This window comes from Pristis pectinata, chromosome 9, assembly GCF_009764475.1.
Source record: "Pristis pectinata isolate sPriPec2 chromosome 9, sPriPec2.1.pri, whole genome shotgun sequence".
Taxonomy (NCBI): Eukaryota; Metazoa; Chordata; class Chondrichthyes; order Rhinopristiformes; family Pristidae; genus Pristis; species Pristis pectinata.
Window position 1 is genome coordinate 6,646,873 of NC_067413.1, and position 16,484 is coordinate 6,663,356.

The window sequence follows — 16,484 nt, forward strand, 5'->3', positions numbered from 1 at the left end:
CCCACAATGTTGTGCCACTATAGCTAATCCCTGCTACCTACAGAATGCCCATATCCCTCTATTTTCCTCTCATTCATGTGCCCATCCAAGCCTCTCTTAAAAGCCCCCAATGAATTTGCCTCCACCACCCTATCAGGCAACACATTCCAGGCATCCACCACTCTCTCAGTAAAAAATGTACCCCTCACGTCTGTTCTGAACCTACCCCCTCTCACCTTAAATACATGCCCTCTGGTATTGGATCGCTCAATAATGGGAAAAAGATATTGCTTATCCACCCTATCTATTCCCCTCATAATTTTATACACTTCCAACAGATCACCCCTCAGCCTCCACCGCTCCAGAGAAAAGACCCCTGGTCTGTCCAGCCTCTCCTGATAGCACATGCCCTCTAATCCAGGCAGCATCCTAGTAAACCCCCTCTGCACTCTCTAAAGCCTCGACATCCTTCCTATAGTGAGCTGACCAGAACTGCACGCAATACTCTAAATGTGGCCCAACCAGTTTGTCCAACCTTTCCTTGTAGCTAATACTGTCTAATCCAGGCCACACGCTGGTGAACCTCTCCTGTATCTTTAAGGTGCAAAGGGGATAACCAAGAGGTTTGATAACCAAAGGGTATGGAACTTTTGGAAAGTGATTGGCTAAAGAGACGAGTAATTGAGGGGAATGCAGCAGTATTTTATGAAATGAAATACTTTGCCTCAAAGGCAGAAGCAATAGTAACTTTCCAAAGGATCTGCATTTGGAAAGGAAATGTCATCTGGAGCATGAAGAGAGGAGAGCACGCGGACAAATTGGATTTCTCTTTCCAGAGTGAAATAAAAGCTGAAACTCCTGGGAAAACTCAGCAGGTCAGGCAGCATCTGTGGAGACAGAAGACAAAGTCAATGATTTGGATAGTTGACCTTTCATCAAAAAGCGGCAAAGTTGGAAAATAAATGTGTTAAATTGCAAAGGAGAGGGGAGGAGGGAACGAAAGGGAACGGCTGTGTTAATGCCCTGCATGCAGTCAGTAACTAGTTTATTAAATAGCTGGGTTGAAGCTACATCAAACACACCAAACAAATTCTGGGTTTAATCCTCAGTTTGTCCCGATTTAGCCGATCTGAAGTGGGTACTGGGGCAGTACAGTGTGTTTCCACTGTTAACCCAGGATTCAGGGACGAGAACAATGAGAGGCCCCTAACCACGGGGGCCTCATTGAGGAGCAGGCTCCAATATCGTTCTGAATAATCAGCTCCCCTGTCCTCTGACGCACGGAAGGACACAAATATACAGGAATGACTGATGGGGGACTTGGGTTGAACTTGCCTCCTGGGCAAGTGGGGGGAATGGCGAACCTACTCCCATCTCAAGGTGTTACGCAAAGTGGCCCAGGGGTATTCAAGTAGAAAGTGGGCTGAGGAAAAGGAAAGGGGCTAATGCACTGATAGATGAGATGAGATGAGATGAGATAAGATTTATTTATTAGTCACATGTACATCGAATCACACAGTGAAATGCATCTTTTGCGTAGTGTGTTCTGGGGGCAGCCCGCAAGTGTCGCCACGCATCCAGTGCCAACATAGCATGCCCACAACTTCCTAACTTGTATGTCTTTGAAATGTGGGAGGAAACCGGAGCACCCGGAGGAAACCCACGCAGACACGGGGAGAACATACAAACTCCTTACAGACAGCAGCCGGAATTGAACCCGGGTTGCTGGCGCTGTAATAGTGTTATGCTAACCACTACGCTAAGGTGAGGCTGATAGGGAACTCAATTTGCAGTTCAGACCTGTTAGACAGAATGTCTTCTCTGACAGAAGGGTCACAGCCTTACCAACTGTGTGCTCCTCTGAGTTGGCTTGTGCATCACATCACCAAGACCACTTATATAACGTCACCCGAATCCAAGCTGCTACAGCTCGTCTGCGGCTGAAACCCTCATCCAAACACTTGAACCTGCCTGTTCCAACACTGTCTGGTCTGTCTTTGCATCCCCTCTGCCAACTTGGGTCTTCCAAAACTCTGTGCCCTAACTGAGACCCGGTCTCGTTCACTCATTGTTCCGATGTTCACCGACCTACACTGGCTTCTGGTTAAGCAAAGTCTTCATTTTTGGTCTTAACTGTACCAGGACCAGCCATTTCTGCTGCCATTTTCTGTTCACAGCCCAGTGCATCACAGACACCAGCCTCCACTCCTTGGACTCTGTCTTTACCTCTCGCTGCCTTGGCGAAGCAGCCAGCATAATCAAAGACCCCACCCACCCGGGTCATTCTCTCTTCTCCCCTCTTCTATCGGGTAGAAGATACAGGAGCCTGAGGGCATGTACCACCAGGCTCAAGGACAGCTTCTATCCCACTGTGATAAGACTATTGAACGGTTCCCTTATACGATGAGATGGACTCTTGACCTCACAATCTACCTTGTTGTGACCTTGCACCTTATTGCACTGCACTTTCTCTGTAGCTGTGACACTTTACTCTGTACTGTTATTGTTTTTACCTGTACTACATCAATGCACTCTGTACTAACCCAGTGTAAGTGCACTGTGTCATGAATTGACCTGTACGATCGGTTTGTAAGACAAGTTTTTCACTGTACCTCAGTACAAGTGACAATAATAAACCAATACCAATTTGTATATTCAGGCCTGCTGGGCATGTCCCAGTGGAGCAGACTGTTGAACGTTGCAGACACCTGCAACACATTACACAACAAACTGCCCCTTAACAGCCAGCCCTATCACAGAAATTCTCTCTGTTCCACCATCGCCCTCCTCCACATTCACCTGGAGGGTTTCAGACTCGAAGTGTTAACTGTTTCTCTTTCCACAGATGCTGGCTGAACTGCTCAGTTTGTCCAGCATTTTCTGGTTTATTTGCTGTTTTACTTCTTATTATTCCAGTTTTGCCCCTTCAGCTCTCTGTGAGTTCCTCCAGCTCAATGCATCAGCAGTCTGCTAACTCCAATCTCTTGATCACCCCAATCTCTCTGGCCAAGACTTCAGCTGCTTGGACAAAAAGCTCTGAAATTTCTTCCCAAACCACCAACTCCCCCATCTCCCCGCCTCTCTCTCTCTCTCTCTCTCTCTCTCTCTCTCTCTCTCTCTCTCTCTCTCTCTCTCTCTCTCTCTCTCTCACACACACACACACACACAGATTCTCTCTCTCTCACACACACACACACACACACACACAGATTCTCTCTCTCACACACACACACAGATTCTCTCTCTCTCACACACACACACACATACACACAGTCTCCCTCTCACACACACACATCACACACACATGCACAGTGTCTCTCACACACACATTCACTCTCTCTCTCACACACAGTCTCTCTCACACACACATTCACTCCCACACACAGCCTATCTCACACACACACATTCACTCTCTCTCTCTCTCTCCCTCTCTCTCTCTCTCCCTCCCTCCCTCTCTCCCTCCCACCCTATCTATCCCTTTCATGATTTTATACACCTCTATAAGATCACCTCCCATTCTTCTACGCTCCAAGCCTGGAGTCCTAGCCTGCCCAACCTCTCCCAATAACTCGGGCTCATGAGACCCGGCAACATTCTCGTAAATCGTCTTTGCACTCTTTCCAGCTTAATAACGTCGTCCCTGTAACAAAGTGACCAAAACTGTACACAATATGAAAATGTTCAAAAACAGTTGTTGGGCAATAAATGGTGGCCTTGCAGGTGATATTCAGCTCCTGAAAGATTAATAAATTAAAATAACTTATGAGTGTGGCTGTTGTTTTTTACCTTCATTCACAGGGTGTAGAAATCATCAGTATTTATTATCTACCTTTAATTGCTTTGCTGAGCCTTTCCAAAGGACAGGTAACAGTCAACCCACACTGGTGTGAGTTGAGAGTTACACGTAGACCAGACAGGGTAAGAGGAGACATTCTTCCCGACAGGACCAGAAGGATTTTTACCTCCCAGTATTCCATGGCGTCCATTAACAAAACTGGCTTTTTTATTCTAGATTTATTTAAGGTCTCCCTGTTAGCGAAATTCATTTGATGATTTTCTTTGCTACAACAAAGAGTTTTATTTGAGAAACAAAGGACTGCAGATGGTGGAATCTGGATGAAAAACACGATGATGCTGGAGGAGCTCAGCAGGCCGGGCAGCATCCGTGGAGAAAAGCAGGCGGTCAACGTTTCGGGTCAGGACCCTTCTTCAGGACTGAAGATAGAAAAAGGGGAAGCCCAAAATATAGGGGGGAAAAGCAGAGCAGTGAGAGGTGGTCAAAAGAGGGGAGGCAGGGTGGGCACAGGGTGGTGATAGGTTGATGCAGGTAAGAGATAGTGACGGGCAGGTGCGGGGGAGGAGGGCAGAGCAGATCCCCCGGCGGACGGGTCAAAGGTAAAGAAAGGAAAGAAGCGTAGAAATAAAGAGGCTAGGAAAGGGAAGAAGAGAAGAAGCGTGGTGGTGGTGGTGGTGGTGGTGGTGGTGGGGGGGGGGGGGGGGGGGGGGGGGTGTTGTGGGGAAAGTGGGTGGGGATGACCTAAAGTGGGAGAATTCAATGTTCATGCCGTTAGGCTGCAAGGTTCCAAGATGGAAAATGAGGTGCTGTTCCTCCAGTTTGCGCTCGGAATTCTCCTGGCAGTGGAGGAGGCTGAAGACCGACATATCAGTGATAGTGTGGGTGGGGGAGTTGAAGTGACTGGCAACGGGGAGATGCAGATCGCGGTTACAGACAGGTGCGAAACAGTCACCGAGTCTGCGTTCGGTCTCACCGATGTAGAGGAGGCCACACGTGGAGCACCGAATGCAGTGGATGATATTAAGGGAGGTGCAGGTGAATTTAATTAAAGTTGTTATCGTATGAAGGTTTTGTTCACTGCAATAAGGGTGGGCAACATATCTTCCAAACACAGCTCTGTGAAAATCAGTAACATTTTACGGTCTTTTCGATCAGGTGAATGGGAAGGAGTCTATGAAACAAACTAGCTGTTTAACACGGAAGAAACAACTCTCTTGAGCTCCTATGCTCTTCCATCTGACAACAATGGATGAACCACTTGTAAATTCCAGCTTGTCAAAACAAGCGTGATTTACTTTTGATCTACTGTGTCCTTGCATTGACAGGCTTCTTTCTTCACTGCCTCAACAGTCGGTATCCTCCACGGAAGTTGAGGGACCACTGTATTTCCCACTGGATGGACTTTTCCATAGAGAAGGATTCTTTAGGAACTTAACTTCTTTGTTAATTGGGGGAGACCTGTATTTAATTCCTAACACACCAGGTTAGGATTAGATCTCTTGCTATTAATCCAGGTCACCAGTCCAGTAATAGAACCACAGTGCTGCTGCATTACCATTAACAAACAGGAGCTGAAGCTGCCACCTTTAGTGCAGATGTGATGGTGCACACTGGTTTCCCCGGTGGGTAACCTCTTCTGGTGACCTCCTTTGGCACTGGTGTAATGGAGATGATTGGCTGTTTCTCTAATCACCAATGGCCAGGAATTTCAGAGCTCAGGGATGAGGATGAAGGCACGGATGTGCAGGAGTCACATCTGGAGAAGGGCAAGGGATCCCAGGGGATTGTAGGTCAAGAGGAGGTTACAGAGATTGTAGGAAGATTTGAACAAGAAGAGTCATCGAGTTATACAGCACGGAAACAGGCCCTTCAGCCCAACATCTGTGCCCAACAAGGTGCCCACCTAAGCTGGTCCCATTTGCCTGCGTTTAGCCCATATCTCTCTAAACCTTTCCTATCTGTGTACCTGTCCAAGTGTCTTTTAAATGTCGTAATTGCTAAATGCTGAAAAACGCAGCATCCGCGGAGAGAGAAACGTTAATGTTTCAGATGAAATTCCTTGCCTCAGAACAAAAATATCAGCACTGAGGAGTGTTAATAGCTGTAGTTGAAAATCAAAAAATTGCAGATGCTGGAAATCTGAAATAAAAACAGAAAGTACTGGAAACACTCAGCAGGTCAGGCAGCTTCTGTGGAGAAAGAAGCAGAGTTGATGTTTCAGGTCAAAGACCATTCTTCAAAATGAAGAAAGTGAAAAAACAAGTTAGTTCTAATTCGCAGAGAGGGCGAGGGAGGGAGGGATAGGACTAAAGGAATGTCTCTGATAGGGTGAAGGGAGAGGGATAGGACTAAGGGAATGTCTCTGATAGGGTGAAGGGAGAGGGATAGGACTAAAGGAATGTCTCTGATAGGGTGAGGGGAGAGGGCTAGGACAAAGGGAAAGTCTCTGATAGGATGAGGAGAGAGGGATAGGACTAAGGGAATGTCTCTGACAGGTTAAAGCCAGGGATTGTGATTCCAAATCTTTACAGAGTTATCCACTTAATGGATTAATGAAGGCGGCTGGAGGGAGGAAGGGGAGGGAGGGAGGGAGGGAAGACGTTGAAGCTGTGAAGTGCAGAGCTGTGGTAAAACCTAATACAAAAGAGAGAATGTTGGAAATGCCACACACGTCAGACAGTATCTGTGGAGAGAGAAAAACTGGGTTAGGCACACAGGTGGATAACCTTAACAACAGAAATGGCCAGTTCTGATACACACAGAAAAAGTGAGTTACCTGAAATTGTTGAAGTCAATATCGAGAGTGAAGGCTGCAACAGGATGGGTGTAAAGTAAAAATGCATTTATTATACAAAGGTGTAATAGCTTCATCTTTCAACTTTCTTTCTCAGGGTTTGTGTTGTGCCGTCAAGGATGCATTTGATGCCCATCTGTAGATTGCCTGCAGCGGTGATCTTCTGTCTGAAGTCACTGCACTGATTCCAGAGAAAATATCGACAGCAGTCAGAGTTTTCACACGGGGGTGGCTTCATTCATCAGCAAGAGTTGCAACGCTGGTTCTACTTCAAGGCCTACTGTGAGTGTTTATGAAATGGTCTTTTATTTTAATTGCAAAACCATAGTGAGAATGTTAGGAAGGCATCAAATAAAAATACAGCTTTAGGGGTTGGTGATTTAAAACTGAGGTTCGTAAGAACTTCCTCTGACATAGGGTGGTAAATCTCTGGAATTCTTTCCACCGGATGGTTGTGGAGGCTGGATCACCGGGTGAATTGAGGGTTATGGGAAACACAGAGGAGGAGATGAGACCTGGAGCTGATCAGCCATGGTCATTTTGAATGGCGGTGGGGGTGGGGGTGGGGGCAGGATTGAGGAGCCGAGAGGCCTACTCCTGCTCCTATTTACTTCTGTTCTTATCTAAAGAGGGAGACCCCATTGCACAACTCTACAGTCAACCCACAGCAGTTCTTGTCAGTAATTCTCACTTCCACACAAGGAACCGAGATGATAAAACTTAGAAAGGAACGTGGGAACTGCAGAAGGGTCTTAACCCCTACTTAAACCCGTGAGGCTGATCCGTGCCCTAACCACCTTATAATACCGGGGGGTAACAAAAGTGATCCTCAGGTTTAAAATTAACAGCAGACCCAGTATCAATTGTCATTTTTATAGTTCATATTTTCTTATAAGATAGGAGAGTATTTGACCCATCAAGTCTGGGCTGGCTGCCGGAGCATTCCCATCAGTCCAATTGCGGATGAGGGTTCCAAATTACCATCGCCCGCTGCTTGGAGAAGGGTTTCCTGAAAAGCCGGGCTCTAATCTTTAGTTGACGTCCCCGACTCCCACACCCCCCACCCCTGCCGACTCCCCAGCCGGTAGGAAATATTGCCTTCTGTCTGACAGGAAATCCAGTCGTCCTGGACAACTGCCTTAAGCCTTGAGGAATACCTCTCAGCATCAAGGGAATTGGCTTGGAAGAGTTATTAGGGATCAAAGCAAAGAAAAAAACACTTGGTTTTATACAATTTGAAGCAGGAGGAGAGAGGAAAACAGAGGGTTGTGGACACTGAAGGTGCGCCTGCCAGTAAGGTGACAAAGAAAGTGTTGAAGGTCAGAATTGGAGGAAGGCAGTGTCCTTGGAGGGTCCCTGGAGTAAACCCAACTGAGAATTTGGTGAACAGTAAAAGACTGCAGAACTGCAAGGGAAAATTAGTGGAATTACTGGGACAAGGGTGGTTAACAAGAATTACCTGACATCATACATTCAGGGTAAAAAGTAATGTAGAAACACTTCTGAAGGTTGTAGCTCAAAAGACGTAAGAAGCTGCAGAGAGCAGTGGACTCTGCCCAATACATCACAGGCACATACCTCCCCGACATCGGTAGTATCTACAGGAGGCGCTGCCTCAAGAAGGCAACATCCATCATCAAAGATTCCCACCATCCGGGCTATGCCATCTTCTCACAGCTACCATCGGGCAGGAGGTACAGAAGCCTGAAGTCCCACACCACCAGGTTCAAGAACAGCTACTTCCCTTCAACCATTCAATTCTTGAACCAACCGGCACAACCCTAATCACTACAGTTTAGCAACACCATGACCACTTTGATCACTTTGCACTAAAATGGACTTTGTTTTTTAGATCTAATTGTGTTCTTTCTTGTAAAAATTGTGTATAATTTATGTTTAATTTGTGTTTTCTTTGTGAATGCTGCTGATCTGATGCTATGTGCCTGTGATGCTGCTGCAAGTAAGTTTTTCATTGTACACATGGACTTGTGCATGTGACAATAAACTCGACAACAGACAATAGACAAAAGAGAGACTGGTAGACTCCATACTTCCTTGCAAATTTGAATGCAATAAACTTATGTTATGGATTAAGGAAATAAAGAAGAAATTGTACCTGCACATTCTGAACTGACTTGCTGCAGCAGCGTGAGGCAGTTGAATTAATATCAATTAGATCATTCAATCATTAAACTGCCTGTTCCATAAATGTTGTTTGCACTAATTTTCAGTCCATCTCTCTTAAACCATCAGATTCAATAATTGTATCATTAGTGAGGTCACCAATTCAAAGCGGAAATAAAGGATTCTCCTCAAGTAATTGACAGAAAGTAAAATATGTCAGGAGCCTATTTAGAAAATGAAATTAATAACTAAACAGTGGAAGTAGAGAAAATATAATAAATTGTCTTGATAGTTTGGTAGATGTAAAACATGCTCCTTTTTTACTTAATGATTTCTTTAATGGTTAATTTGATGCTAAAAATAGATTACAAAACATTATATTGAACTAGGCTTTGGATCAAAGAAATTGATTCAGAACTTGTGGAAGTTGCAAGTAACCAGAAGTTATGAAGGTACGCATGAAAAACTAATACTTTTGACTCATTTTTTAGGATCTAAGTATTGCTGGCAAGACCAGCACTTATTGCCCATCCCTAATTGCCCTTGAGAAGGTGGTGGTGGTGAGCTGCCTTCTTGAACTGCTGCAGGTCATGTGGTGAAGGGGCTCCCACAGTGCTGTTGGGGAGGGAGTTCCAGGGTTTGGACCCAGTGACAGTGAAGGTCTGGTGCTATATCTCCACGTGTGTGACCTGGAGGGGAAGCTGCAGATTGTGGTGTTCTCTGACATCTGCTAGCCTTGTCCTTCTTGGCGATGATATAGCAGGGGTTGGTAGGTGCTGTCAGAGAAGCCGAGACAAGTGACTACAGTGCATTTTGTAGACTCTCAGCTACTGTGCACGGATAGTGGAAGGAGTGTGTGTTTAGTGCATTGGATGGGGTGTAAATCAAGTGACTTGCTTTGTCCAAGATAGTGTGTGCACCTGACTATGTGTCTGTTCGGTACTTTGTAGGTTTCTTCTTTAGTAAAAATACCAAAAAGCAGATGTAACATGTACATACCAGAGTTGGTGAGTGTGTCAGAGATTTACAGTGCATAGTGCCTTACACCAGAATGTCAGCACTTACAGCAATATTATTTCCATTATTATCCAGAAACATAATTACAACATGTGACTCCAGCATGTGTCCCACTGGGAAGAAATCTGGGATCTGGTTTGTGCTGTTGAACTAAGAGCAGCCCTTAATTGCCTGTCATTCAAGGTCATTGAAACATTTCCATCTTTATCAAGGCACAGTTGCTTTATTGTACCAGATGTATTCAGAGTGGGTCCTCCCAGGAACAGGGAGTGTTCCGACCTCTGGTGGAGATGTCCAACTGGAGTTTTTGACAGGATGGGTGGGGAGAAATGATTCCAGCAGCAGGAAGATTGGGGGCCCAAGGATGGGGCCAATTAATTGCCCAGTCAGAGTTATCTTTAACTGCTATCGAAACCGCCTTTTTTAACCATCTTCAATATTCTTAAAACCAAGAAATGGAAGGATTCAAAGAATAAGGGAAAAAAGTAAGCGGTTTCATGCCCCAGTGAGATTTCTCCCAGATGCCAATCCTGGATAGGTCTGGGAGAATACACTCGCACATACACACACAGAGCACAACCACACACAGACACACATACATGTGTGTGCACACACAAGCATATATACACACATAGCACAAACACACACACACACACACACACACACACACACACACACACACACATACAGCAGAACCACATACAGAGCACATACACACAGAGCACACACTGACACACACAGAACACAAGCATACACACACACAGCAGAACCACACATAAGCACACACACACACAGAGCATAAGCACGCACACACACACACACACAGCAGAACCACACACAAGCATACACAGACACACATAAACACACACACAAGCATACATATACACACATAGTTGCATGTACACACACAAATGCAAATATATAAAACATATCCAGGTGTGTTTCTGTGCACGATTATACATGAGCACACATACGTTCACACACCACACAGCCTGGGTCCGCTGAATGATCCATATTGGAGTGATGTGTGTGGGAACTGTAAAGGCAAAGAGTTGGAAGATTGAGAATTCCGTTCACATTGGGTGGAAGGAAAGGAAGACTTGCATTTATGGAGTGATTTTGACAAACTTGGGATATTCAAGAGTACTTTCCAGACAAGGAAACACTTTGGGCACAAAGCCAATGTTCTCCTGTGAAGGAGGAATAAAGTCAGTCAAGGTTCCTGCTCTGAACATTGGCTGATGTGGACGCTCAGTTAATAGCACTCGTCCTATCAATCAGAAAGTTGTGACTTCATGTTGCAGCTGTATAAAACTTTGGTTGGGCCACATTTGGAGCATTGTATGCAGTTCTGGTCACTACACTACAGGAAGGATGCTTTGGTATTGGTTTATTATTGTCACTTGTACCGAGGTACAGTGAAAAACTTGTCTTGCAAACCGATCGTACAGATCAATTCATTACACAGTGCATTGAGGTAGTACAGGGTAAAAACAATAATAGAACACAGAGTAACAGCTACAGGGAAGTGCATTGCAGGCAGACAATAAGGTGCAAGGTCATAACAAGGTCGATTGTGAGGTCAAGAGTCCATCTCATCGTATAAGGGAACCTTTCAAGTCTTATCACAGTGGGATAGAAGCTGTCCTTGAGCCTGGAGACGGTGCAGAAGAGGTTCACCAGGATGCTGCCTGGATTAGAGGGTATGAGCTATAAGGAGAGGTTGGACAAACTTGGGTTGTTTTCTCTGAAGTGTAGGAGGCTGAGGGATGACCTGAGAGAAGTTTATAAAGTCATGGGAGACATAGCTAGGGTAGACAGTCAGAATCTTTTTCCCAGGGTGGGAATGTCAAATACTAGAGGGCATCTATTTAAAGTGATAGGGGGTAAGTTTAAAGGAGATGCACGGGGCAAGTTTTTTACACAGAGAGTGGTGGGTGCCTGGAACGGGCTGCCAGGGGTGGTGGTGGAGGCAGGTACGATAGAGGTGGTTCGATAGGTGCATAAATTGCAGGGAATGGACGGATATGGATCATGTACAAGCAGAAGGGACTTAGTTAAATTCGGCATCGTGTTCAGCACAGACATCGTGGGCCGAAGGGCCAGTACCTGGTCCAGATGAAAGGTCTTGACCTGAAACATCAACCATCCATTTCCCTCCATAGATGCTGCCTGACCCGCCAAGTTCCTCCAGCACTTTGTGTGTTGTTAGTTGAGATATTTATTGGAAAAAAGATGATTATATTAGACCCCACCTCCTGCACATCACTGCCCTGCCCTCCAACAACCACCCCTCTATCACCACACTGTGCCACCTGCAACCTGTCCCCATCCGGTCCCCAGTGAACCAGCCCCACAGTCTTCCCCTCTCCTCACCTCCCCCTCAGCCACAGGCAGGAATGATCCCGGGAATGAAAGGCTTAACGTATGAGGAGTGTTTGACGTCTCTGGGCCGTACTCGAGTTCAGAAGGATAAGGGGGGATCTCATTGAAACCCACTGAAAGGCCTGGATAGAGTGGACGTGGAGAGGATGTTTCCATCAGTGGAAGAGTCTAGGACTAGAGGGCACAGCCTCAGAATAAAGGGACGTCCCTTGAGAACTGAGGTGAGAAGGAATTTCTTCAGCCAGAGGGTGGTGAATCTGTGGAATTTGTTGCCACAGAGGGCTGTGGAGGCCGTCATTGGGTGTTTTTAAGGCAGAAATTGGTAGGTTCTTGATTGGTAAGGGGGGTTAACGGTTACGGGGAAAATGGGGTTGAAAAAATCAGCCATGACTGAATGGTGGAGCAGACTCGATGGGCCAAATGGCCTAATTCTCCTCCTATGGTCTTACGGACAGTCCGACTATAATGAGCCATTCCTGCTCTGTTTCAGGTCCTCTGTCATCCCACACCCATCGAGTCCAGGATGGCCACTCCACTTCGGGATGCCCCGCTGATTGAGGACGAAGGGGAGCTCAGCATCAACGTCGGGGGCTTGAAGAAGAAGCTGAGCCATCGGACCTTGGCGAGGTTCCCAGAGACCAGGTTGGGCCGCCTGCTGAGGTGCTGCTCCGCCGAGTCCATCCTCGAGCTGTGCGACGACTACGACGAGGAGGAGAAGGAGTTTTACTTCGACAGGAACCCCGCCCTCTTCCCCCTGGTGCTGAACTTCTACCACACCGGCAGACTCAGGACCACAGGCAAAGCGTGCATCTTCATGCAGGAGATCGAATACTGGGGCATTGAGGAGTTCTTCATCGACCCGCCCTGCTGCAGCCCCGACTATCAGGGCCGGAACGCAGCGACCGATCAGGATGAGGGCGAGGAGACGGCCAGCGATCGAGGCAGCACCACCTCATCCTTTGACGAGGTCCTAACCTTCTACAAGGACGCCTCAAAGTACGACAGCCAGATCTTCGGCAACTGCCGGAGGCGACTGTGGTTAATGTTGGAAAACCCTGGTTACAACATCGTAAGCAGGATTTACAGTGTGCTGTCCATAATTATGGTTTTGGGGTCCATTGCCACCATGTGTCTAAACAGTATGGCTGAGTTCCAGCTGGTGGATCAACAGGGGAACAACAGGGACGATCCGCGGTTTGAGATCGCGGAGCACTTCTGCATAGCCTGGTTCACCTTCGAGCTTCTGGCCAGGTTGTTTGTCTCGCCCAGCCTGCTGCACTTCTTCAGGCACCCACTGAATCTCATTGACCTGATGTCCATCTTCCCCTTTTACTTGACGCTGCTGGTGAACCTGGCCGTCGAGAGCAGCCCTGCCCTGCCTAACCTCGGCCGGATGGTGCAGGTCCTCAGGCTGATGAGGATCTTCCGCATCCTGAAGCTGGCCCGCCATTCCACGGGCCTGAGGTCACTGGGAGCCACCCTGAAGCACAGCTACAGGGAGGTGGGGCTGCTCCTTCTCTACCTGTCGGTCGGAGTGTCTGTCTTCTCCGTGGTGGCCTACACCATCGAGAAGGAGGAAAACTCGGGGCTGACCACTATCCCCTCCTGCTGGTGGTGGGCCACAGTCAGTATGACCACAGTGGGATATGGCGACGTGGTCCCCATCAGCATTGGGGGTAAATTAACAGCCTCTGCCTGCATTCTGGCTGGGATCTTGGTGGTGGTGCTCCCAATCACACTCATCTTCAACAAGTTCTCCCACTTCTACCGGCGCCAGAAGAACCTGGAAAATGCCATGAGGAGCTGCGAGTTCGACGAGGGTCTGACTGAGTTACCCTTGCTTAACCTTCGCGACTACTACGCAGACAGAATGAAGTCACTGATGGTCAGCCTGAACAACATGAGCAGAGCTACCTCCACCGAGCACAGTATGAATGACTCAGTGCACTGAATGCTGTCTGAACAATATAGCTCGTAATCACAACCCCTTGTGGATCTAAAACAAAAGCATCCACCGACCAAATTGTTTCAAGCCCAGCTAACTTACACAGTGAACAGTTTTCACATCATTCACCACACAAGCTAATAAAAGCCTCCATCTATACTGCAGTTTTAGCGCAGTAAACATTCCCAAGATGATTCCGATGAAAATTGCCTCTGAGCCATACAAGGAGCAGGAGGGATTTTTTTTTAGGAACACCTTAAAGGAGTAGAGAGAGAGAGAGAGAGAGAGAGAGAGAGAGAGAGAGAGAGAGGGAATGAGGTTGAGGAGGAAATTTCAGAGCCCAGGGCCCAGGTAGCTGAAGGCATGGCTGCCAGTGGTGAATGCAAGAAACCCACAGATGAGCCTGTGTTGCAAAGACCTCGGGAGACAGGAGGAGGTTACGTTCCAATGAGACAATGGATGTTTTGAACACAAGGGAGAGAATTTTAAATACTGGTCTTTTCTGGAACAGCAACCAATGGTTCAACCTTATTCTTAAACTGATACTAACTTGCACTGGAACTATTAATTACTAGTCTATTTACTTTTGAAATCATGTTTTCATTATATTGTATTTAAATGCATAAAGTTACAGGAGATCAAATCACATGAGGCTGGAGAAACCATTGCCCAGAGACTGATAGAATGTATAATTAGGAACATATTAAAACATAATTCATTGTAAGATAAAAAACATTTTATGTGCACTAAAGTGGTAATAATTAGAACTGTCCAGTCTATAAATTACACAGTTACAATTGTGCAAGTTCCAAGTTCCTACGTGGCTTATCCATGTTAAAAGTCTGGCAAAAACCCTCCCTAGAATGGAAAATGACCAAGTATAAATCATGCAGATTTTCCTACCGGAGCCACAACACTGAAAGGGGACCTCACCCAACATTTCATTGGTCTCAAAACATGATTTGATGCTTTGAGAAACAAAAGAATGAAGTTTACGTGCAGAGAGAAGGTTGCAACTGTACACGTTATACAGAATCACGAGGTTACAGTATGGAAGGAGGACATTCAGCCCATTTAATCCATGCCAGCTCAATGCAGGAGCAATCTAACCAATCCCACTTCCCAGAATAGATAGGGTAGATAGTCAGGATCTTTTGGCCATGGTCGGGGTATCTCCCCATCACCCTGCAAATTCTTTCCATACAACTCCCTTTTGAACACTACAATTGAATCTGCCTGCACATTATTGCACTGGAGAAAGTCCAGAGGAGGTTCACCAGGACGTTGCCTGGATTGGAGGTCCTTAGTTACCGAGAGAGATCAGATAGGCTGGGCTTGTTTTCCCTGGAGCGATGGAGGCTGAGGGGTGACCTGATAGAGGTGTATATATGAGTGGCATAGAAAGGGTGGATAGTCAGAATCTTTTTCCTATAGTAGGGGTATCAAAAACCAGTGGGCATGAGTTTCAGTTGAGAGGAAAGAGATGTTAAGGAGATCTTTTTGACACCGAGAGAGGTTGGTTTCTGTAATATGCTGACAGAGGAGGTGGTGAAGTCAAATTTAGGAGGCATTCAGACAGGTACTAAAATAGGCAAGGCGTAGAAGGATGTTGTCCTAATGCGGGCAAATGGGAGTGTAGATGGCCAAAAATGTTGGCATGGACATGATGGGCCAAAGGGCCTGTTTCTATGACTATACCACCCAGACAGTGTATTCCAGACCCTAACCTTGCTGTCTCATCTTTGATTCTTTCACCATTCAGACATAAATACATCTTTTTGAATGGCAGCAATTCGTTCCTGTTGAACGGGTAGCACGGTAGTGTAGCGGTTAGCGTAACGCTATTACAGCGCTAGCGACCTGGGTTCAATTCCTGCTGCTCTCTGTAAGGAGTTTGTACGTTCTCCCCATGTCTGCGTGGGTTTCCTCCGGGTGCTCCGGTTTCCTCCCACATCCCAAAGACGTACAGGTTAGGAAGTTATGGGCATGCTACGTTGGCGCTGGAAGCATGGCGACACTAGCAGGCTGTCCCCAGCACATTCTTAGCAATGCAAAAAGACATACTTCACTGTGTGTTTCAATGTACATGTGACTAATAAATAAATATCTATCTATCTATATCTATCTAGAAGAGAATTGATAAGATCAGGTTCCTGGCACTGAGGCCAACAGGTCCACTCAGTAGGCAGCACCATGAGAACGGTTGGTTGTACACACTGAACCAAGCTCAGGAGATCTGCGCCCACGACCCTTCTCCACGATCCATCAGTTGGGAGCCAGCTCTGCCTGATCCTGACTCCCACACCTCCCTTTCCCTGCCATTGATCGTGAGTGCAGTTCATCTTCCCTCTGGGGGAAGTCACATTGCAATAGTGGGCTGCTCTTCCTGAGTGAAGGACGTCTCACTCTCTTTACGTGTTATTTACTTTCTTTTATCTCTCCAC

At 46.6% G+C, this 16,484-nt stretch overlaps 1 protein-coding gene across 2 annotated transcripts in view; it reads left to right on the plus strand.

Moving 5' to 3' along the window:
• LOC127574472 (potassium voltage-gated channel subfamily S member 2-like) overlaps positions 1–15,041 on the plus strand; it is a 65,807-nt gene extending 50,766 nt beyond the window's left edge. The window contains exons 2-3 of one of the 2 annotated variants that reach the window (XM_052023498.1): positions 6,667–6,851; positions 12,586–15,041. In XM_052023498.1, coding sequence (XP_051879458.1) covers positions 12,619–14,046 — 1,428 coding nt within the window. In that variant the 5' untranslated portion in view covers positions 6,667–6,851; positions 12,586–12,618 and the 3' untranslated portion in view covers positions 14,047–15,041. Of the gene's footprint in view, positions 1–6,666; positions 6,852–8,600; positions 8,608–12,585 lie in introns of those variants that run through there. The other variant, XM_052023499.1, reaches the window with a different exon arrangement.
• The last annotated feature ends 1,443 nt before the right edge of the window (positions 15,042–16,484 follow it).